This window comes from Eucyclogobius newberryi, unplaced genomic scaffold (assembly GCF_026437365.1).
Source record: "Eucyclogobius newberryi isolate DKJ021-1_F unplaced genomic scaffold, fEucNew1.0.hap1 SCAF_13, whole genome shotgun sequence".
In the NCBI taxonomy this organism is placed as follows: Eukaryota; Metazoa; Chordata; class Actinopteri; order Gobiiformes; family Gobiidae; genus Eucyclogobius; species Eucyclogobius newberryi.
Window position 1 is genome coordinate 28,717,864 of NW_027315757.1, and position 24,941 is coordinate 28,742,804.

Here is a 24,941-nt window from a genome sequence, read left to right on the forward strand (position 1 = left end):
ATCAGGACACTGTGCTTCAGGGTCAAAACGGCATCATCAACCTCCCTGCTCAGCAAGTCTCTGAAGCTTCTTACCACAGCTGATGTTAAAGAAAGTATATTTGACATGATGGACTTGTGACTTTGGGGATAGGACTTATGATGCTTGTTTTACAGAAGCTAGAGATGTTATGATGTTTCAGGGACTGATTGAACAAGTCACAGAAAACCCGAGATAGTTCTCTAAACCAGTTTTCTTTAGCAGGCAACCTGATATTTAGTAAGGGCCTGATGCTTATTGGGGTTTATTCTCTTAAAAATCCTCTCCACATCCCTCTGTACTGAGATGTTTGCTACAGAGGCTGACTGGTTTCAGAGCTCGGTGGTGCTCCAGAGTGAAGTGTCTTTGCTCAAATCAACAATAAAAATTATTCAGATTGTTAGCAAATTGTGCTGAAGTTTTTTCTGCGGGGCAGTGGTTGTGGCACACACACAAATGTGCGTGGACTGGAGTCAACTTTAACTGTAAAATAAATATAAATGTTGCCAAGTTCATCATCTTGTGCAGAGTGAGCCAAGCCTCAAGCCGTGACCCCTGACCCCTGACCCACACCCCAGTCTCGACTGACTCTCCACTGCAGTTCCACCTCACTGCTCTTGTTACTACATTTAGAAACATTTCTCTTCATTCAGCTTTTTCTCCCACAACTATTCCTTACTCCTTCAACTAATGTTCTTGCTACTACAACCTTCAACCGTCTAACAGAGGCACCTGCAGAGGCCTGGCTCCAGGGTAGAACAGCCCATCACAGAGTTATTATTGTGGTGTTCAGAAGTATAGAGACAATGCAGTAATGGAGCTTTACAATACTGTTTATAGTTTAGCATTACCTTTTTGCCAGAGAGGGCGCTTTCTTATTTTTGACCAAAACAGATTTAAGAAAAGAGAAAATCAAATATAACAACTCTTTTTGCATTTTTGGACCTGTGTGTTTTTGTTTATCTTGCATGTTGGGTAAAACGCTAAATTCAAGTTGTTTTATATCTGAGGCAATTGCTGTTGTGATTTTGGACGTTACAAAAATAAATAGAATTTAGTTATCTAATTGTGATTTCTATCCCTTAAAGTTTCAAAATAGATTTAGAAAAACAGTTTTATACATCCCTGTCTGTCTTCTGCCAAAAGATCATTCATAAATGATGATGTGTGAGTAATCTTTGTTAGAACTGTCAGTTTCAGAATAATATCGTTCCAAGACATCAAATAAACTAAAAGAAACAACTTACTCGGATTTTGCAAAAGAGCAGAAGTCTATATAGATTTTAGAGGGTCTTTTGAAATTGCAAATCAAACATTGAAGGTATATTAGTCCATATCATATTGTTGATGCTACAGGATAGTGCAAGAGTAATTACATGTGATTATTTTATGGTCAACTGGGCCCTCTTTATGAGCTATCAAGTTTTAAGAGGTTAACCTGTATAAATAAAGGATTAATCATCAAAATGAAAGTTAGACTTGCTCATCCTTGTAACCATAGGTTACCACTTCACATTTTATGCCTCTACTATCTACACAGTGTCATATGTGTGGGGCCCATACTGAAGACCTACTTGAAGTTGCTAGGTAAATCTCTTGACATCAGAAATTGATGTTTGCTCTCTACATTATATGCTCTAATTCAGACAGATGAAGGCTGTAGGCCATACTAGGTCAGTGGGTCACTAGTTCATGCAAGTTAAACCTTACAGGAAAAAATACAAATACAGAAATATGAAAATACAAAAAGCCAAAGTAGTGATCCGTGAAATTCTCCAGTTAGATTCAAAAGTGTTTGGGGAAACTAGTAAGAGTAATTGTCTAAGTGCATAGATTGAAGTTAATGTAATCTGGTATCTTCAAAGCAGAGACAACAAAAATTATGCATGAAAACTACTCAGAGAAGTAAAGTCAAGTAAAAAATTAAATATAACTGAGCAAAAAACTGTTTGGGGCCTACCCATCGAGCTAGTGGTATACAGCACTATAAAGAACAAGCACATAAACAGAACAAAAAAGAAAAACAAATAAAAAGCATGTTGACTAAGAACTCATAGCCTAATAAAGATGGTTTCCCCCCTCCAGTACAGAATAGAGTAGAAGAATAGAATGAACAGAACTCTTCTTCTTCTTCTTCTTCTTCTTCTTCTTCTTCTTCTTCTTCTTCTTCTTCTTCTTCTTCTTCTTCTTCTTCTTCTTCTTCTTCTTCTTCTTCTTCTTCTTCTTCTTCTTCTTCTTCTTCTTCTTCTTCTTCTTCTTCTTCTTCTTCTTCTTCTTCTTCTTCTTCTTCTTCTTCTTCTTCTTCTAATTCTATGGTGTTTTATGGCGGCTGGTATCCAAGAGTTACATTACCACCAGACTTTATTTTTTTTTACTTTATTCTTTAGGCTTCATTTAGAGCGCCTATGCTTCAGACTTTATTCTTCAGACTTTATTCTTCAGACTCTTTTCTTCAGACTTTTTTCGTTAGACTTCATTCTTCAGTTCCAAGCCCACGAATTCCAAACACATCTTTTGAAAGATCCTCATTTGAAAACACCAAAAAAGAAGAAGTATAAAGTCTAACACTTTGATACAGATCAACAACGAACAATACCTCGTGCACTTGGATGCCAACTGCCATAAAAAACTACAACGACAACAGTTTGGATATTACGGCAACATAGAGGAACGCCTCGGTCCGTATGACGGGGAAGAAGAAGAGGAAGCGTGACCTGGTCGGTGACGATATGAACAGCGGGGAGGACTCCCCTGGAGCCACTAAACTAGCGGTAATAAACTCTGGCGGTAATGCAACAATTGGATGCAGATCGCCATAGAACAACAACAACAACAACAACAACAACAACAACAACAACAACAACACAACAACGAACAATACCTCGTGCACTTGGATGCCAACTGCCATAAAAAACTACAACGACAACAGTTTGGATATTACGGCAACATAGAGGAACGCCTCGGTCCGTATGACGGGGAAGAAGAAGAGGAAGCGTGACCTGGTCGGTGACGATATGAACAGCGGGGAGGACTCCCCTGGAGCCACTGATCCTGTGCGGCGTAGGGCGTCTTCTTGCTCGTCTATGGAGGGCTCTCTCAGTGAGGAGCAGGGCGGGGGGGTTGCAGATGTCGGGGATGTGAGTTCAGAGTGTAAGGTGTTCATAAAGCTCGCGCAGGATAATGCGTCCTTTAAGGGGTGGGATCCGATGGCGTTGACAAGGAGCCTGACTGTAGCTGTGGGAGTGGTCAAGCATGCGAGTGTCCTTAGGGATGGCTCGCTGCTGGTTGTGTGCAAGGACGTGGCTCAGCAAAGGAAGGCGATTGAAGCTAAGTGTCTGGGTGGGAAGGACATTCTTGTGTCTGATGCTGTAAGAGGCACGGTCAGGGGAGTTATAGTAGGCGTCCCTACGACGACATCTGTGGATGACATAAAGGAGAATTTGACTGGAGCTAAGGTGGTGGATGCTAGGCGGTTGAAGATGACCCGGGATGGGGTAAGGTGTGACAGCCTGTCGATAATGATTAGATTTGAAGGTGGGATCCTGCCTCGTGTGGTGTGCGTTGGGTACATGCGCTATGGCGTACGCCCATATGTTCTGCCGCCCCTGCGTTGCTTCAAGTGCCAGCGCTTTGGGCATATTGCAGCGGTCTGTAGAGGGAAGCAGAAGTGTGGTAAATGTGCAGGAGACCACGAGTATGGGAAGTGTGACGACGGAGCAAAACTCAAGTGCTGTAACTGTGGGGGAGAGCATAGCTCTGCCTACGGGGGATGCGTGTTCAGCAAGAGGGCTGCGGAGGTGCAAAAAGTTAGAGCCTCTCAAGGCATATCCTACGCGGATGCGGTCAAGAAGGTGTCTGGTAGTCAGGTGACGGTGGATGCAGTGGGGGCTGCCAGTGCTGCTGGTGTCCTAGGCGACAGGGGAGGGGGCAGCGTTGCCCGCAGCCAGGGGGAGGTCCCCACTGGGATGCCCGTGAGTGTGGCTTCCACGGGCAGAGGCCCTGTGGGTGCGGAGGATGTACTGGTTGTGAAGAGGAAAGATTTCTTCCTCTTTATAGTGGAAGTGATTAACTGTACTGGGCAAACCAAGAAGAGATCCGAAAAGACTAAGATCATCGCTAAGGCTGCAGGGAAGTACTTTGGAGCTGGGGGCCCAGAGTGGACGGAGATAGAGGATGCGCTGCGGGAGGGCGCCCTGCCCCATTCTGGCAGTGGGAGTGGGGGGGCTCCCGATGCGCCGTCAGGTTCCGGGGGCTCATAATGGCGGTGGTTGTCTTGCAATGGAATGCGCGTAGTCTTCGTGCTAATGGCCAGGAATTTAAGCATTTTGTCTCTACCTTGTTGAACAAGCCTCACGTTATGTGCGTGCAGGAGACTTGGTTACGACCTGGGTGGGGTTTTGGGATACAAGGGTATGTGTGTGTTAGGAATGATAGGGAGCAGGGTAGAGGCGGAGGTGTGGCTGTGTTTGTCCGAGATGACCTAAATTACGTTGTTGTCAGTGTGAGTAAAGCGCCGGAGGCCCTGGCGGTGAGGGTCTGGCTGGGTGGTGAAGCTGTTACTGTGGTTAACCTTTATAATCCGTGTGGTGAGTTAACGCTAGAGTCCTTACATAGTATCGGTAAGGATGTTCGGGGAAAGGCCGTGTGGTGTGGGGATTTTAATGCGCATAGCGCTTTGTGGGGCGGTAGTGGTACCGATAGGTATGGGCAGGTGGTAGAGGGTTTTATCAATCAAAGGGAGTTGGTTTGTCTGAATGATGGGGGTGGGACCCGCTATGATATGGGGACCGGTGCGGAAAGTGCAATAGATCTTACACTTGTGTCCAAGGAGTTAGCTGGTGTTTGTAGTTGGGAGGTTCTTGGTAATCTTTCTTTTGGTAGCGATCACTATCTAGTCCGCGCCGTGATTGGCTTTGGGAGCTGTGTGGTCAGGGGGACGAGGATCCAGAGGTGGCAGTTGGCAAGGGCGAACTGGGGGGCTTTCCTGAGGAAAGCTGATGATGGTTCTAGGGTTCTGCAGGAAGGAGGATTGACTCAGGTGGATGATCTCAATAGTGCAATTGTCTCGCTCATCACGCAGTCAGCGGTAGGCACGATTCCTAAGAGTGGTGGTAGTGGACATAGGAAGCGGGTGCCGTGGTGGACTGAAGCATGTGGTCATGCTGTTAGGGCGAGAAATGCGGCGTTTCGCCGGCTAAGGGTTGCCCACACTGAGGGTGCCCTCATTGACTACAAGAGGGCCCGCGCTGTTGTGCGGAAAACTGTGAGAACGGCCAAGAGTGCCTATTGGAGGCGGTATTGTTCCAAAATTGGGAGAGAAACGCGTCTCGGGGATGTTTGGGGGATGATTAAGCGGATGCTTGGGGTTGAGCGCCGTCGTGGGACCCCGGTCCTAATACTGAATGGTGTTGAAGCAGTCAGCGACGTTGACAAAGCTGAACTGTTGGCCAGCACCTTTGTGTCGGTGCACAGCTCTGACAATCTCTCACCTGCGGAAAGGCACTACAGGGAGAGTACTTTGGCCCAGAATTCTGAGCTGATTGGGCACCAGCCTTCGACTCAAGATGACCTTGACCTTCCGTTTAGTTTGTTTGAGCTAAGGAGAGCACTTTCTAAGGCGAAACAGACAGCCCCGGGTAAAGATGAGGTGTGCTATGACATGCTCTCTCATTTGACTGATGACACGCTTGGGCTAGTCCTGGGTCTTTTCAACCGTGTTTGGGATTCAGGTTGTGTTCCATCTGCGTGGAAACAGTCTACGGTGGTGCCGGTTCTGAAGCCGGGTAGGCCAGCGTCTGACCCTTCAAGTTATAGGCCGATTGCCTTGACGTCGCAGCTCGGGAAAACGATGGAGCGCATGGTTACCGAGCGGTTGGATTACTTCTTGGAGAATCAGGGTTTGCTTCCCGCGCACCAGAGTGGTTTCCGTAGGGGCAGGAACACCATGGATTCCGTGTTGTGTTTGGAATCTGATATCCAGCTGGCCAGGGCTCAGAAAGAAAAGGTTATTGCGGTGCTCTTTGATGTGGAGAAGGCGTACGATATGGTTTGGAAGGATGGGCTCCTCATTAAGCTGCGGAAGTGTGGTGTGAAGGGTAAACTGTTTAACTGGGTCCGGAGCTTTCTGTCTGGCCGGCGTATCCAAACCAGAGTGGGCGCTGCTTACTCTGGGGTCTATGGGGTGGAGAATGGGATCCCGCAGGGGAGTGTGTGTAGCCCTATCTTGTTCAATGTTATGATTAAGGACATCTTTGACGACGTGGATGGGTCTGTTGGGAGGAGCCTTTATGCTGACGATGGCGCTCTATGGGTGAGAGGGAGGAATCTCCGGTTTTACGAGGCGAAACTGCAAAGGGCAATACAGCAGGTGGAGCAGTGGACCCTGAAGTGGGGGTTTAAACTGTCCGTACGGAAGTCTCAAGTGATCTGTTTCTTCAATGGACATAGGGACGTCTCCCTTCGACTGCATGGGCAGGTGCTCGAACAGGTCAGGGAGGTGAGGTTCTTGGGGGTCACCTTTGACGAGAGGCTTAGTTGGCGTCGGCACATTGATGAGGTCAGTGGTAAATGCAAAAGGGTGAATAACTTGCTTCGTTGTCTATCCGGCCAGGACTGGGGGGCCAGCAGAAGGTCGCTCCTGGGTATTTATCGGGCCGTCATGAGGGCGGCTATTGATTATGGCTGTATAGCCTACATGTCTGCGGCTGAGACTAACTTAAAGAAGCTTGATGTGGAGCAAGCCCAGGCCTTGCGCATCTGCTGTAGGGCTTTTAGGACCTCCCCTGTCTCGGCGCTGCAGGTTGAGTTGGGGGAATTGCCGTTACGGCTCCGGAGGCTGGAACTTCTGTTGGCTTACTGGGTGAATGTGCAAGGTCATACGAGCTCTCACCCGGTGAGGGACTTTCTCAGGGTTGATGGGGGGCAGAGTGAGGCTGGCGGTATGATTTTCAGCCAGGTAGGAAATGCGAAGGCGCGGCTTGCGGGGGTTGGTGATCTGCGTGTGAGCCCGTCGGTGGCTTTGTCTGCTATAGCTCCGTGGAAGTTTGTCCCGGCTCCTGTTGATGTTAGCTTGCATGGCAAGCTTAGAGGAGTCGCTGGGAGGGCACCGCAGTTTGCCGTTCAAGCGCTCATCGATAAGCACTCAGGTGATGTGTTTATTTATACCGACGGGTCTAGGGATCCTGAGAGTGGGCGTACTGGCGCCGCTTATTTTGTGCCTGACCTGGGGCTAGCGGTCAAGAAGAGGTTGACAGATCGCCTTTCTGTTTTCACGTCGGAACTTATAGCGATACGGTTGGCGTTGGAATGGGCGGAATCTGCTTTGCAGTGTTGCGGCATTGTGGTGGCCTCTGACAGCCTTTCTGCATTGCAAAGCATTAAATCTGGGAAATCGGATTGCAGACAGGATGTGTTGAATGGCATCTTCTGTCTGATGCTCTCCCTGTCCAGGAAGGATGTGAGGGTTTCCTTCATTTGGGTCCCTGCGCATGTGGGGGTGGATGGTAACGAAATGGCTGATGCACTGGCTAAACGTTCCCTTCGGCGGCCATCAATTGATGTGGCGGTTGAGTTAAGCAAATCTGAAATCAAGCCTGTTGTCAAGAGTCATGTGGTCGGCCTTTGGCAGGAATTTTGGAGCCACTGTGTTACTGGACGGCATCTCTATCACATACAGGGTAGTGTGGGTCCTTGCGGGTCTATGGGCAGGAACGCGTGGGAGGAAAGGGCCTTCGCCCGCATGAGGATTGGCCATACTGGACTCAATTGGTCACTGAGTAGGATAGGCAAACATCCGACCGGTCTGTGTGGTCACTGTCGGGTGCCAGAGACTGTCGAGCATGTGCTGATTTGCTGTGAGGCTTATGATAGGGAAAGGGCCGGGTTGGCCTTGTGGTTTCGGAATAATGGGCGGGAGTTCAATCTGCGGAACGTTCTGGCGATCCAGTCACAGGGTTTGTGTCAGGCTGTGGTTGCTTACTTATGTAGCACAGGGCTGGGTAAACGTTTATAGAGGTGGGGGGTGTTGGAGGCTGAGCCGAGGATGAGGAGCAAGAGGATGTTCTAACGCGCTTGGACTTCATGGGCCTAGAAACGCCAAAGTGATGGAAGAAGGACTTCTAAAGGATAAAACGACAAAGACGTCCCATGACCTCATGGGCTTTGTAAAACAACAAAGACGTCCCATGATCTCATGGGCTTTGTACTTCCAAAGCACCGAACGTCAAAGAGGGCGAGGAAGGTGAAGAAGAGTCTCCCTGGAATAAAGCCGGTTGGTCTCTGACACAACAACTATTCTAGTCACAAAAACACATCATGACCTCATGGGCTTTGTAACGCCAAAGCGATGGGAGGAGTACTTTTACGGACTACGACAGAGTCTGAGGACTACGAAACGTCTGAGGAATAAAGTCTGGCGGTAATGCAACACTCGGATGCCAACCGCCATAAAACAACAACAACAACAACAACAACAGATCGCCATAAAACACCAAAGACGAGGATGATCTCTTCTTCTTCCTCCTTTCCCCCATCTTCTTCCTCTAAGAGTACCGGTAATATTATTTCAAACAAAATTATATAATAAGAATAAAAGTACAAAGTAGAGGTTTGAGATATAATAATGATGATGATGATAATAATAATAATAATACAAAATACATTATTTGTTTATTAGGCCCGAGCGCCACAAGCTGGCGAGAGGCCTATTAATCTCGTAAGGCCGTGCGAAGCACGGCTGCGAAAGTGCGCACACAGTGCGCACGAAATCGAGCGCGAAGCGCTCGCCCACTTCAAAACACTCACTAACGCACTCCTTCACTCACGCACGCCACGTGCATACTAATTAGTAGTAGGAAAATGGAACTTTACCGTTGTAAACGGGCGAAGCCCGTGCAAAAGTACGCACTAAACGAGCACTTTAAATTGGGATGACGACCGCAAAGCACTCATTTGCGCTAAGTAGCTCACGAATACGTTCCCCATCTCTTGCATGTTCCGTGCATATAAGCATGTAATGCAAAAATTAGGCCCGAGCGCCACAAGCTGGCGAGAGGCCTATTAATCTCGTAAGGCCGTGCGAAGCACGGCTGCGAAAGTGCGCACGTAGTGCGCACGAAATCGAGCGCGAAGCGCTCGCCCACTTCCAAACACTCACTAACGCACTCCTCCACTCATGCACGCCCCGTGCATACTAATTAGTTGTAGGAAAATGGAACATTACCGTTGTAAACGGGCGAAGCCCGTGCAAAAGTTCGCACTAAACGAGCACTTTACATTGGGATGACGACCGCGGAAGCGGTCGTCATCCCCATATAAAGCACTCATTTGCGCTAAGTAGCTCACGAATACGTTCCCCATCTCTTGCATGTTCCGTGCATATAAGCATGTAATGCAAAAATTGAACATTATTACTGTATAGAGGGCCAAAAACACAAAGTGGGCGGAGCCCACTCAAAATTATCGAAAGTACCCGTCAGTGACCAGGGACCCACACCATGAGGTAGGAAAGCGCGAGCGCTTTCCGAAAATGTATAGTTTATGATATTTGAAAAATGGGAAACATTGTTTTCGCATCGGAATATTATTCTTTCTTTCTTTCTTTCTTTCTTCTTCTCGGGACCAACCCCCCTATTTTTCACCCAGTGAACATTGACGAAAAGTCACAAAAATTTGCACACCTCTAAAAATCGTGCCTCTCTACATTCTGGCTATTTCCCTTTTCTAAAATAAAAAAAATTGGCGCGTCAGCGCCACCAAATGTACCAAAAATGCATTGAGAGATGGGAAATGACCCAAAAAAAATCTGATCGTAGAATCATGAAATTTGGCGCAGAGGTAGATGGTGACAAGAGAAGTAAAAAATATTATTACGGCAACGCCGTCCCCCAAACCAAATGTCGGCCATATTGCTTCAAAAATGGCTAAACATGACTTCGGAGTTTTTCCAAACGTCGTACTTTTACGAACTCCTCCCAGGGCGTTGGCCCTAAAAAGCTGAAATTTGGTGAAAATGCTACTGAGGAGTGGGACATCAAAAGTTATCCAAATTACATTGATACCTGTCACGGTCTCTGTGCGGCAAAGCCGCAAACTTTAGCTAAAATTTCAGAAATCTCCCAAATTTAACATTTCTGCCGTTTGCGCAGATAAAGTCCGAATTGCGTCAAATTAGAATCAGTTGTTAAACTCTTTGTCCTAAACCTACTTGAAGTGAAATAAATTCATTTGGCGCCACAGCGCCCCCTACAGATTTTATATGGAGGTTAAATGTTTAGTTATGTTTAGCGTAATAAAAGGACAATTGGGGCGCGTTAGCGCCCCCTCCTCTTGCGGCGTGGCGGCGGTGTGGCGGCGGCGTGGCGAGGGCCGATCATTGCCGCTTGCGGCTATATTTTAACATTATTACTGTATAGAGGGCCAAAAACACAAAGTGGGCGGAGCCCACTCAAAATTAACAAAAGTACCCGTCAGTGACCAGGGACCCACACCATGAGGTAGGAAAGCGCGAGCGCTTTCCGAAAATGTATAGTTCATGATATTTGAAAAATGGGAAACATTGTTTTTGCATAGGAATATTATTCTTTCTTTCTTTCTTCTTCTTCTTCTTCTTCTTCTTCTCGGGACCAACCCCCCTATTTTTCACCCAGTGAACATTGACGAAAAGTCACAAAAATTAGCACACCTCTAAAAATCTTGCCTCTCTACATTCTGGCTATTTTCTTTTTCTAAAATTAAAAAATTGGCGCGTCAGCGCCCCCAAATGTACCAAAAATGCATTGAGAGATGGGAAATGACCCAAAAAAAATCAGATCATAGAATCATGAAATTTGGCGCAGAGGTAGATGGTGACAAGAGAAGTAAAAAATATTATTACGGCAACGCCGTCCGCCCAACCAAATGTCGGCCATATTGCTTCAAAAATGGCTAAACATGACTTCGGAGTTTTTCCAAACGTCGTACTTTTACGAACTCCTCCCAGGGCGGTGGCCCTAAAAAGCTGAAATTTGGTGAAAATGCTACTGAGGAGTGGGACATCAAAAGTTATCCAAATTATGTTGATACCTGTCACGGTCTCTGTGCGGCGAAGCCGCAAACTGTAGCAAGAATTTCAGAAATCTCCCAAATTTAACATTTCTGCCGTTTGCACAGATAAAGTCCGAATTGCGTCAAATTAGAATCAGTTGTTAAACTCTTTGCCCTAAACCTACTTGAAGTGAAATAAATTAAGATTTTATATGGAGGTTAAATATTTAGTTTTGCAAAATTATATGAAATTTGACACACAACTCAATTTTGGCATCCCCATCAAAAAAGTCAATGAGACCCATGTCATAATTGTTATGGCTTTGCCGTAACGATGACCGAAACCTTCCATGTTATTCCAATGGGGAAATCGCCAGAACATGTTTACACTTAAGACTTTCACGAACTCCTCTTAGGGGGTTAGACATATTAACCTGAAATTTGGTGAGACTCATCTTCAGGGGTGGACCATCAAAAGTTATCCACATTTTTATTCTAAGAGTCACGGTGTCTGTGCGGCAAAGCCGCACATTTTGCCAAGAATTCAAAATAAAATTGCTTTTTGATGGTAAAACAAAGGGGAGAAGATGTGACAGCGTCACAGATTCAGCAGTAGATGTAATAAAAGGACAATTGGGGCGCGTTAGCGCCCCCTCCTCTTGCGGCGTGGCGGCGGCGTGGCGAGGGCCGATCATTGCCGCTTGCGGCTATATTTTGTATTATTTTTCTAGTCGCATTCTGTGACGTCACACTGCTGCGCCGCTGCGGGTCCATGGGCTGATTATGGCGACTGCTCAACCCGTTCAAGAGAAAGAACATGAAGATTGGTCTTTGTTACCCTTGGTTCACGACATTATAAAATGGTAATGTTATGAATACGCGTCTGGGTTGTATCGATGTGTGTAACTGATGTGTGTGTAACTAAGTGTGTACACTTGGTAAACAGTTAGCTAGCTAGTTGTGCACTTCTCAGTAGCGTTCTTCTCAGTTGTGTTTTTCCTTTGTACTTGCTAACTTGTAATTATTTATTCAGCATGGACAAGGATAGTCAAGATGTCCACCAAGAACTGGCCAAGCTAAAGACCAAGATCCAGGAGGCACGGGAGCAGATCTCGAACATGCCCGGTATTGACTGCAGCCCGGTGGAGCAGCAGCAGCAGCTCTGCACGCTGCGGGAGCAAGTGCGCACAAAGAACCAGCTCCTGCACAAGTATAAAGGGCTCTGTATGTTTGATGTGCCCAAAGCATCGTGACTGCCAAAGACTGGGGCACCGGACGAACCAACAACATCCTCATCTGTTTGATTCAAGAACTGACTGATTATGCTCATGTGGATATTGTGATTGGCAGGTTACTGATGCACTGTTAAAAAACATTTATCGTTGAGTTTATTTTTTTCGGATTGAACTTTGTATATTAATAATATCTATATATGTCAGTTGCTGAGTATGGTTACTTCTACACAAATAATCACACTTTAGATATATGTATTTGAAAAAGTGTGTTTAATTGATGATCTCATTTTTTTACCAGGATGTGTAGACTATCCTAAGACCTATTTTTTTCTCTAAAATATTCATTTTATTCTTGCCTTTTGTTGTACTGTGTTTTATAATAAATGGTACTATTTCTATTGGATTTTATTCTGCAAATTTTCCTATGGGGACAATAAAGTACCTTAAACCTACAGGATTGATTAAATCTGTTAATGCCAATTATAGCAGTAGACATGTCAAAGTTGGATTAGAATATCAATTTGAAAAGTGGTTTATCGTTAGTTTGGTAGATGGTATTGTAATTGTCTCTCAAGTGATGGATGTGCAGTTCCAGTTGCAAAAGTTGTCAAATCAGTTCAGATTTCCCCCTGCCATCTATAGGACATACATATTATTTGTGTGACATCTCGTGAAAGGACAGTTTAAAATGTCTCTTGCAAGATAAAGGAACAATTCAAAAGCAGAGTACCGTTAATAAAGTATTTTATTTTCTCTGTTCAAAACTTGTAGACCATAAATACATAAAATTCATATTTGTTCAGCTACATACATTCATGAAAAGTAGCAAAAATGTAAACATTTTAAGTGCCAGTAGTGGCTATTGATAAGACATAAGACATGGTCAGGGTTTGTACTGTATCACTACAATAGAACCTGTAAGAATGAGGTGAGAGCTGCACTTGATTCTGCATGGACCAAAACGCCCACAGAAGGAAAGGCCTGATGTGCCTTGTAAACGTTCACACAAGTCCATAGTCCTTTTTGCAAATGAAATGTCAACAGATGATGCATCCTTTTTCTTTAGCTTGGCTGCCTCCTATGGCCTTCTCTTTGATGTACATTAAGTCACTCTGCACGCTGGGTCTGCGCGCAAACGGCGCCACGATGCCGTACGCGTTCCCGTCTTTGCACTTCTTGCTCCTGAACGACTTTCTGTGGAGCAAATCGCAGTACTGCAGAGTGACTTTGCAGTGACGGTTCGGGCTCATTTCGCTGGGCAGTTTGGCCATCGTGAAGAGAGTCTGAAACATTTGGTCCACGTTGATGTTTTTCTTTGCGGAGATTTCAAAGTACGCACAGTGTTCGTCTCCACCGACAAGCTGCTCGATCTCCTCCTCCTGGATCTGGCGGTAAAAGTCTCTGTCACACTTGTTCCCGCAGATGACCACCGGGACGTCCACGTTCTCTTTGGTCTTGTTTCGCAGGCACGACTTGGTCTCGTGGATTTGGCGCTTGAGGCGCTGCACCTCCTGGAACGAGTCCCTGTTGTCCAGGCTGAACACCAGAATGAAGACATCACCTAAAGACAAGAAGGTTTATTAGTAAGGCATGTTTCTAGTAGTAGCCTAATAGTTGGCCAATTGACAATTTAATATATACTACTTTTCCATCATTAGGTGAGACTTACCGGTGAGAATGGAAAGTCTCCTCATCGCTGGGAATGGGTGATTTCCAGATGTGTCCAAAATATCCAGTTGATAAACTTGTCCCCTGATGCTGTAGAATTTTCTATGAAAGTCTTCGATTGTAGGTGTGTAGTGGTCGTCAAATCTTTCGTTGAGAAACCGGGAGATGATCGCGGTCTTTCCAACTTTTGTGGAGCCCAGAATAACCATCCTCTGGCAGTTCTTGGCCGGGATGTCAAACTCGTTTTCGCTCGAGGACGATTTCTTAATCATCCTTGCTGTTTTTTTGCGTTGCTTTGTGATAGAATCAAATCCCTTTCAAATGCCAGAGAGGTGCGCGTCTCTGTCTGAGGAAAGAGCGCGTCTGACGGAGAATTTATATGAGACGTTGTCGCGCCTCCCAAAGCGTCATGCGTCATGGCCTCTCCTCCAGCCCAGAGCAGGACCAAACCTCCACATTTTTGTGTTACTATGGCTGTTTTTGTGCGTCACAGCTGCCAACTCCTCACCAACACAAATGGTTTTTCATTGTTTTTGTTTTTGACAGTATTAGCTAAATAAAATAAATACATTCGTAAATACATTAATGCATAGTAGAGACTGTTTTGTTTATTCTACAATAGGGATTCATGGGTTTGAAATGATGAGAAATTAGAACTCATCATCCACAAAAATGTACAACTGGGTGCTGCCCGTGGTTAAGTCATAGCACAGTATGCCAGGCTCCAAGTGCTGTGCTCCAGCCGCAGTGTTGAGAGTTCGACTCCCGACTCTGAATACTAACTGCATGTCATCCCTTCTCGCTCATCCCCCATTTCATTCTCATCCGTCCTGTCCAATAAACCCTACGAGCCAAAAATACTTTAAAAGAAAAATAAATGAACAACCGGGAGGAAAAACATATTCAATTTAAGCATATAAAGTCTTCCAATTGTTGCATAGAACATGAAGCTGTAACCCATGAATTGAATCACTGTAGCACTCTAAAAGCTATTTTTCTGTTACAGATTCCCCGATTTCTTGTGTTAGATTTGGAAAAAACAGTGTACAGCTTGAGAGCCGCGCTGTTCAATTTGAATTGACTTTCCCATAATGTGTAAATTGAAATACCCCACGGGCCGTCTAAAGATAGAGCCAAGTGTCTGTGACTCAACCTACCTCAGTCACTTTAGCACCTCTCGTCACTTTCTACTTATCTTCTTTTTGATAACTTTGACAGAATAAAAAATAGGCATAGATAAGTTAACTTGCTCTATAGCCTACATTCTTTCAATTTTTTTAATCCAACCTCATTACAGCAGTAGTACGGCTTTAGCACTACTAAAGCAATAGCATAATTAGTTAAAAGTAAGCCCTATCGCTAAAAGTAATACTTTAACAATGAAAGTAATACAATCAATATTGCCATTTTAAACACTCTGCTAGTATGTTTTTACTTTACTAGAGTGTGCAGGTTTTATCTTCAACATAATTTTCTTTGCTAACCGTTGAGGTGTTACGATTAGAAACATAATGTGAAATTCCACCTGTATCATCATCAGTTTTGTGTGTATAGTGGGGCAGCTATTTATGTGAGCTAATACTGCTGACCTTTTTGTCAGTAGAGTGAAATCAGATAGGTATACCTAAGCCTGCCTGTCCAAGGGTGGGCATTAGGTTTGTATAGCAGGGTCGAGCCACCAGTCTTTTGGTCTGTAATGAAGCCAGTGTGTTCCCAAATGTAGAATAGGACACGTGCACAAAACCCTGTAATATGAGCCATGCATCACGATAACACAGCCATGCCACCTATGGATTATGAGCTGGAGCTTAGTTTATGTATAGCACAAAAACAAAACTCGATGAGGGTATATAAATGTCTTATACTTTAAATATTCTAAAATTGACCGATAGATGGTTCAACTGAGCACACACACTTTTTCATATGTTCACATTCTTGAAATTGATTGTGTCACGTTTTGAAATTATGAGCAGAAGCAATTATTCTAAAATGAAATATCAAACCTTGCAGCATACATCAATACAAAGATTAACATGGAAATAGGAAGCATAATATAAATGTTAAATGGTCACATTTATATAGCGCTTGTCTACCGTCAAGGCGAGTCGGGTTAAGTGTCCTGCCCAAGGACACAACGGCAGTATTCACCCGAGGCAGCTGCGATCGTACCGCCAACCTGTGGATCGGTGGATCTGAGTGCTCTACCAGGAGAGAGCGTGATTCGATCATCAGATCAAAGATAATTAATATAAAATAATTAGATTTAATTTTGTGGCTAAATGTTCTGCCTTACTGTCATGCATGTGCAATTGTATCATGGCAACACTATCTTGTATGTGAATTTGCCCAATAATTACAGACATATTAAATGTCAACACCTACACAGACAATTCTGCTCTCTGTTGTGACCTTTCATGGACAAGATATGTTAAAAAGCAGAGTATACCAGCTTAGTCTATCAGCTTAATTTGTCTCTTCTGGTCTGTATCTACAGGTTGTTCTGCAGCATGGCGTTCCCTCAGCATGACCACTAACTGTCCTGGCAACGTGGTGAGTGGAAACACATCCAGCTTAAGTCTGTGCGGCCCACAAGGACAGTACACATTAGACCAATTTTTCCTTGGCAGATGGGTTTTGTCCATAATTTATCAGTCAGAGGACAGAGAAATGAGGCAGAAGGGCAGGTGGGACAAAATACAATATTTAAGGTAAGTCAATGCCTTGTATGTCTGACTAATTTAAGATTCTGTACATCTGTTTCCGAGACAAAACCTCTGTTTTTGTGACTTGTATATTATCCATAGGCATATGAACATGGTCCGTCAGTGCAGTTTAACAGGAAGTCTGTGGTCCTGTTTATTCTATAAAGTTGTCCAAAATGTGTCATAATAATCCACAATTAGATTAGTTTATTTCAGTCACAGTTTGGACATTATTCTAGAAACAATAACTTGATATGCAGAAAGACCGAAAAGGTGTAGGCTAAAGTTTATCTTTATTATAACAATGTGCGAGCAATCCATAAAGTGGCCCTTTTAACTATAAAATACAGCTAAAAACAGACAAACAAACACAAACAACTAATCAACAGTACTTCAAAGAAAGCAGCATAATATGTTCACATGTCTCTACACCAGGGATGGGCAATTATTTTTCCTCTGAGGGCCATATTCGAATCGAGTTAAGTGGTGGAGGGCCAGACTGCGTTAATTGGTGTTACAAATTCTTGTCATCATAAACACTTTTTTGTAAAATACAGGCTTTTGAATCAATTATTTCATTTATTTCATGTAACCTCTATTAAGGACACAAGTGCAGACACATGTTACATAGCTAAGACAGTTAAAGAATAGGAACTAAAATCTTGAGGGGGGCCGAATTAAAACTGGCTCCTGGGGCCACAAATGCCTAAGTTTGCTCTACACTGATGTCTTTATTTTTGAGTTCCTCATTCCTGTGTGTGTATGTTTTTATATTGTGTTTAGACCTGGCTAAAGTGTTGGTCCATCGATCCATCTAGTTTTATGATACATAATAGCCATGTCCTTCTGTAGTTTCCACTACCACAGATCATTTTTCCTTTGTCTTGTGATAGTCTGTTTACGGGGCAGGAAAACTATTGAAAACTTTATGATGCTAATAAGTCATGGATGTGCCAAAGGTGAAACATAAACCAAAAAAGACTATTGCATTGACTGTTGTTGTTGCGAGCATGTGTGACGTACTAAATACAGAAACAATATGGCAACTCCTCGCTAGCATAGTGTCATCAAATACGTTGACTGGTTGCGATGCCTCTTCATTCGCGTAACATGTTTAGCACGCAGTTTGTGGTGAGAATTCTCATTAGCGGTTGATTCGAGCATCTGGGGTGAACAAAGGTGTCTGTGAGGCTCATGTGGGATACACGAGGTAATATGTGGCAATGGTGAGAAAGATGAATACGTATGTGATTGCACAGACCTTTTTTAACAGATTTATTTTAAACTTTTTGGCATTCACTGTAATAATAATGGTACCTTTTCATATCTTAACATTTTTTTTTAAATGTGTGGAATAAGAGTAATTTTAGTTACCATGGTAGTGTATAGAATAGTTCTGTTTGCAGCATTAGTTGTGATATGTCGGTGTAATCCCTCATTCGTCCAGGAGTGTTCCATTGTAGAAAAAGGTTCAGTTGTATCATCTGGACTAAGTTTAGAAAAAGCTAGACGTTTCGACTCTCATCCAAGAGTCATTGTCAATAAGCCAATAAGTTTTTTCTAAACTTAGTCCAGATGACTACAACTGAACCTTTTTCTACATTAGTTGTGATAGTTTTAGTAGGCGACTGCTATTTAGTATTATATGGCTAGGCCTAATTTGGCAAGTATTTGTATGTAATATTGTGAAATTTTACACATACGTTTCATCTCCAATTTGTTGTTCTCACATACACATTGCCTACTCATAAATGCAACCTGCCACACAAATCCTTGGTATGCACGATTCCTTTTTGGCCTTCAGTACATTATATTTTTCTATGGGAACATCTATTGCACACTGATTTACAACAGGTTCATGATGTTTCTTCAAACACAGAGAAATACATATTTCATTCACATTCAGCAGTCAATAAACATCAACTTTTGTTTATGTATCTTTCTCTGGGTATAAGCCAAACAAGAATTACCTTTGGTCCAATATAAATAGCTCAGTTAGATCTCTAATCTTCTCCATTAACAGTGCAATTTTTCTACAGTACTACATCAACTGGTATTTCTCTATATTCAGTATGTTTTTGACACACCGACCTCAGGGATATTACCTATAGAGATCTACTTAAATTCACATTAACCATTTGAACTGGATTAATCTGAGGGAAACATGCATCTGTCTAGTCCTCTTCTGGTTAAATATTCATCCAAACCTTCATAACTTTATAGATAAGAAATATTATATCTTTTCTGACTATCTTTTGTCATAATTTCCTCCATCATTTGCATCACGCACATATTTTTTGTGGAATCATTACAATATATAGACTAGTAATGAAGACTGAAGCTGTGCATTGATGGCGTGAGACTCTGGTCAGTTGCGTGTCAGTCGAGGTCAGTCTGTTGAATGAAGCAGTAGTGTCTACAGTTTCAATACAAAGGCTTTAGATTTCTGAGCCAATCACAGCCTTGGTTAAAATCACAAGCGCCTGTATGTTTAGATAAATCAGCAATCTGTCAACTCTTGGTAATCTGGGTAAGCTACTCCAGTGCCTTGTACACGGCATGACGTACAACAGAACCAAAATATAACAGTAATCATACAAGGAGGTATAGTAAGAGGCACTCCAGTAGCATTTTAGGATTTGTTGGTGGTGGAATATGTTTTTGTATTGTTGATTTGTTTATTTATTTTTGTGTTTATTTTTAATACTTTTCTAATGTTTTCTCATCCAGAGGAAATCGTGTGTGCTTTAATCTTGAGTGTAGCAGTTAAAAGTCACAAACTGTTCCATTCAAAGAGCTTTTTCAAGTGACTGGATCACGTGGATCATGGTTCTGCCATCTGTGTAATAAATATTTAAAGTTGATTATAGTTTAATTCTTGTTTGCTTGTTTATTTTTTGCTTGTTCAGCATTATGGGGCCTAAAATATGCTGTAGTCTGTAGCAAAGATACATGCTGCTTTGCTATTTAATAAGTAATTACAGTGTATTAATAGCACCAGAGTGAGATAGCAACAAATGTTTTCCTTTAACCTTTTAATTATAACCGTGTGTTCTGACCTTTGGGTTGTCATTGTGAAAGTCAAATTTAAAGGGGAAAGAAAAGGTTTAATGGGTGGTTGGTTTTAGCTGGATCTAATTCTTAAGTTTCTAATGCCACTTGTGCCCATACAGTACTTGTTCTTGCTCTGTATTGTATTGCTATTGTATCATGAGTACTACTTTCATAACAATACAACATGGACACTGATTTCTCTCTTCAATGCCGTCTTTTCTTACTGGACTCAATGAATGGACTTGTAATTGTTGTAATTGGACAAAAGAGAGCCAGTGAAAAATCCTTTTGGGAAATCGGCCTCTGTGGTGATGTTGGACGTTTCCATTGCGAACCTGTTTTAAAGCTAATGACCAGGACCAAACTGGCGTTGCCTCAGTGGAGCTGGTAAATGTGACTACCACCGAGTGATCTTATAAATGCTTAACCTTAAAATACGTCAGTGAGTCAGCGCCCTTTGCCGACACGCTGTTTACGTAAGGCTAATGGCTTCACGCTGGGAAAACAGCCAAGGCGGCAGGTAAGAGAGATGGAAGGTGCAGAGAAGATCTGCAATGTTTCTATTCAACAGTTGCATCCAGATAGTTATGTGAATTAATATTATGTAATACGTATCTGCATCAGAGGCAATAAGCTTGAGTCAAATCCTGCATGCAGCATATGACAGTCAGTGGCTCATATTAGAGTCTAGATATTTTCAAGATATATACTCACTTAAATATGTGCCAGTTCTTCAGGCCCATAGTTGAAGTTATAAAGGTCACACAGGATGTGTCCTATAGTTCTAGCTGCAGGTGTATGTTTTTGTAATAGTATGACTGTTATTGCCAGTAAGTTGATGATGATGATGATGTTGTTGTTGTTGTTGTTGTTGTTGTTGTTGTTGTTGTTGTTGTTGTTGTAATATGTACATCTATATTTATCATAAATGTGTAGTTACAGTTCTTCTGGGCTTACCACAAGATACTATCCACCTGTCAGTTTGCACTTCAGTGAATTGCATTTTAAGAATCAAAAATAAGATAAGAGACACTTTATTTGTCCCACAATGGATACATACATACAGTTTTTGCAACACTAAGTACAAGAACAGTATATGAAAACGATCACATTTAAATTGTTAAAGTAAAACTAAATGTGTGCTGTTCTCCCTAAAGGCATCAAAAAATGTATGTAATTGCTTGGGTCACAATGTTAATTTAATGTCTACCTCCTTTGCTTCTATGAGTTTTTATATCTTGAGTGTAATAATCTTCAATGATTGCCAGTCAAACAGCCCTGTTTGTGAGTCAGACCACAGCGCACAGAGCATCATGGTTTAGCACACTGCACTGATGAATCCTTCTGGATTCCTACTCACCTCTGGCTCAGCCCCACTCCATGTGTCAGTGCAGGGGCAGGAAGGTGAAAAATCCTGACCTTATAGACATCTAGACACTGTGTGTGTGTGTGTGTGTGTGTGTGTACGCGCGCTTGCGTGCGCGTGTGTGTGTGTGCGTGTGTGTGTGTTTTAACATTTACTCTAGATCCACATTCACTAAAATTTTCAACATCACTTTTCATAGGAGCATCACTTGAGGTCATTGTAATGAAAGTTATTTGATTGGGTAAATTTGTTTTCAATTAGTATCACCAGCACAATTAAACACTGTAAAAATGTATTTGCCCTGGTTAAGCTAAGCAAGACATTTTCTACTTTATTATTTATATAATTTATTGTGTATTATTTTAGTTGTTATATTATATGTTTTAGTATACACTCTACTTTTTTGTGTATTTAATTTTTTTTGTTTGGGTTTCATTTGTAATTATATTTTTTTTTTCAGCACTTTCAAATACAAACTAAACCTTAATAATATTAATAAAATAAAAATAAGTGTCTTGCTTAAGGACACACGGCACAGACAGTTCACACTGGAGCCACTGCTGCACCACTGAGGCTAACTTGGTGTGTGTCCCACACAGTGTCTACCCTGGGCCTACACTGCTTAACTTCTGAGACATTGAAATTTCCGAAATTTCCCCATGTGTGGACAAATAAAGGCATATCCTATCTTATCTTATATTATTGTTAAGGTGATATGGCCACCTATAGACCAAATAACTCTCCAGTGGCAGGACAATCTGTGCATCTCTGCTGTTTCCAAAAAAAATAATTAAAGGCTGTATTTCAAGTTCACATCTTTTTCTATGTTTGAATGATAGGACAGGATCATCTTGGGTAATATCAACATAGTAGTGATAGTATAAGTCTTACTCAGAGGCCCATGCTGTCCGTCACCTGTGTTTTTGTTTACATCCGTTGTGTGTAACCAGGCCCTGTTGTGTCGCAGTGTGTTGCCAATACTGCAGGCCGACTCTCAGAGGATACATCGGACATCCCCACTGGTTCCCTAATAAATCTATTTGCGCGTCCTCTTCCTGTAATCACCAAGGCTGTCTGCAAGGGTTGGTTTGTTCCAATAAGATTCTCCTCGGATCCTATTATGTAGCCCAGTGTTACTGTTTGCTATAATTACAGTGTTGATTTATCCTTAAGATGTACATGGTGGGAACACAGTAAACCAGTTGTTTTGATTCAACTTTTTATATATTTAATCATTATAAAGTCTTCGCTTGGATATGTTGCTGTTTGTAGAGGATATTATTACCTAAATGATTGCAATTTGATATTGGTTAATATCAATGTATTATTTGTACCAAGCAGTCTATTTGTTATTACAATGGTAATCAGATAAAAAGTAATGGTAATCATATTAATAACGTAGTAATCGATTTATCATTTTTCGATAAAATTGTATATGGATCTATTTACCTTTTCCTGGAAATTGTGGACGAAGTTCCTGCTCGACTGGAAGTGCCAATACAACAGAAGTGCCAATACAACAGAAGTGCCAATACAACAGAAGCGCCGACCAGTGGCAAAAAGAGGCAGAGAGTGGGGCGGGGCGGAATAAGATGAATAGGCCCTTTTAACGATATCGTCCAGCTATTTCCGGTTGCTGTAAACATGCATAGCCTCACTTCCCGCTCCATTATATCTGTATGTATATGAATTAGCATAGTCTTAATGAACTAAATTAAAAATAAAATGATCTACAGCAGAGCGCGAGATGTAAATATGTCACTGTGTTTATCAAAGTAAGTGTTTTTGTCTAAAAGCCAAAGGCTAACATTAACTTAGTATACTAGTATATTAAAGGCGGTATGGACGATTTTCGGCGATTTGGGAACTCAGGCGGAAGTGCGCATGCGCACTCCCCCGTGCGGACTGATACAACACACACGTGCGTTTGTTTATTAGCGCAATGGAGCGCATCGCATCACTCGTCTCCCGTAGATTTCTGTCCACTTCTGCGTCAGCTCGAACTGTCTTTCTCCGTCTTCATTTTGCCCCGTACACCGAGGGAACTATATTATGATAGATCCATGCGCTTTGGCACGCTGAAACATGGGGACGAGCCTGACGCGGCTGCAGGTGAGCGGTAGGTGCGTTTTATGATTGATACGTGGCAGGACAAATGATTTATCCACGCCACGAGGAAATATGACAAAAAATTTGCTGAAAAAAATCGTCCATACCACCTTTAACTAGCATAAAGCTGATATCTGAAAAGTACATTGAATGCAAAGTCGAGTGTTTTTGTAAACAGGTTAGTTCAGTGTGTGGTGTTTTTCATCATTATTTACAACATTTAATGTTAGCATTAGTTTAGAGCCAAAAACACTTACTTTTATAAACATAGATATATTTCCCCTATATTATACTATATATATATATATAGATATAGATATTATATATATATATATAGTATAATATATATATATATGTATATATATTTACTATATATATATATATATATATATATATATATATATATACTATAGAGTGTGGGGGCACCCCAGGGCACTGTCCTCGCGCCCTTTCTCTTCACCCTTTACACTGCAGACTTCAGACACGACACGGACAGCTATGTCCTGCAGAAGTTCTCTGACGACTCTGCCATCATCGGACTCATCACGGACGACGATGATGCGGAGTATTGTGGACTGGTGTCAGCAGAACCACCTCCTCATCAACGCGGGGAAGACCAAGGAGATGGTGGTGGACTTCCGCAGACGCCACCCCACTGCCCCCTCACCAGTGAACATCCAGGGAAGGGACATTGAGAGAGTGGACTCATAAAAGTACCTGGGTGTTCATCTGAACCACAAACTGGACTGGACTCATAACACAGACGGACTGTACAGGAAGAGCCAGAGTCGGCTCTACCTCCTGAGGAGACTCAGGTCTTTTGGAGTGACAGGGCCACTCCTGAAGACCTTCTATGACTCTGTGGTGGCATCAGCCCTCCTGTACGGTGTGGCCTGCTGGAGCAGCAGCATCACAGAGAGGGAGAGGAAGAGGCTGGACAGAGTCATCAAGAAGTCCAGCTCCGTCCTGGGCTGTGCTCTGGACTCGGTGCAGGAGGTGGGGGACAGAAGGGTCCTGGCTAGATTCACATCTATGCTGGACCATGAGTGTCGCCCCCTGCAGGACACTCTGTCCGCTCTGGAGAGCAGCTTCAGTGAGAGACTGATCCACCCTCGCTGTGTGAAGGAAAGGTTTCGTAGGTCTTTCCTTCCTGCTGCTGTCAGACTTTATAACAAACACTGTTAGTCCTGAACACTCGCAATACTGACTTAACCATGTGCAATTCCGTCATATGTGCAATTACTGTCGTGATTCATGTGCAATTACTGTGCAATTCATGTGCAATTACTGTCGTGACCAATATTCATGTGCAATTACTGTCGTGATCACTTGCAATGGTATTCATTTATTTATTTTATATTTACTATTTTTCCCCTCCATCCCTTGTTGGGAAATGGGAGGTTTTGTCTATAGGAGTTTTTGTTTAAAAGAGATCTTCTATTGAGAGTGTTTTTCAAACTTCCTATAAGTTATCTGTTCTTTTCCTCTGTATATACCTGCGTTGCAGCAATGAAATTTCCCCATGTGTGGACAATAAAGGATTATCTTATCTTATCTTATAATTTACATGGTATGTAATGATCTTTACATGCTGCTTGTGGATACCCATCTGTAACTCGCTCTCTTTGTGTAATTAAATATTTCAGCGAGACTCTGCTAATTCTCCATAGAGAGTGAACGGGGCAAAACAGAAGATATTCATGTTGACGGCAACTGGACCTAGCCTGGCACTATTGTCAAGGGCCTGTTACAATAATTGGATAGAAT

General features: G+C 42.8%; 2 protein-coding genes across 2 annotated transcripts; one reads left to right on the top strand and one right to left on the bottom strand.

The window, feature by feature from the left end:
• The first annotated feature begins 11,786 nt into the window (after positions 1–11,786).
• Positions 11,787–12,378, top strand: med9 (mediator complex subunit 9). Its single transcript, XM_072442201.1, has 2 exons — positions 11,787–11,903; positions 12,074–12,378. Exons 1-2 carry the CDS (start codon positions 11,824–11,826, stop codon positions 12,291–12,293), a joined length of 300 nt encoding a protein of 99 aa, XP_072298302.1. The 5' UTR covers positions 11,787–11,823; the 3' UTR covers positions 12,294–12,378.
• Positions 12,379–13,024: 646 nt separating this feature from the next.
• LOC140357688 (dexamethasone-induced Ras-related protein 1-like) lies at positions 13,025–14,287 on the bottom strand. Its single transcript, XM_072442202.1, has 2 exons — positions 13,945–14,287; positions 13,025–13,836 (listed from the first exon to the last, which is right to left on the bottom strand). The coding sequence occupies exons 1-2, from the start codon at positions 14,213–14,215 to the stop codon at positions 13,313–13,315; spliced, it is 795 nt and encodes a 264-aa protein (XP_072298303.1). The 5' UTR covers positions 14,216–14,287; the 3' UTR covers positions 13,025–13,312.
• Between the last annotated feature and the right edge of the window lie 10,654 nt (positions 14,288–24,941).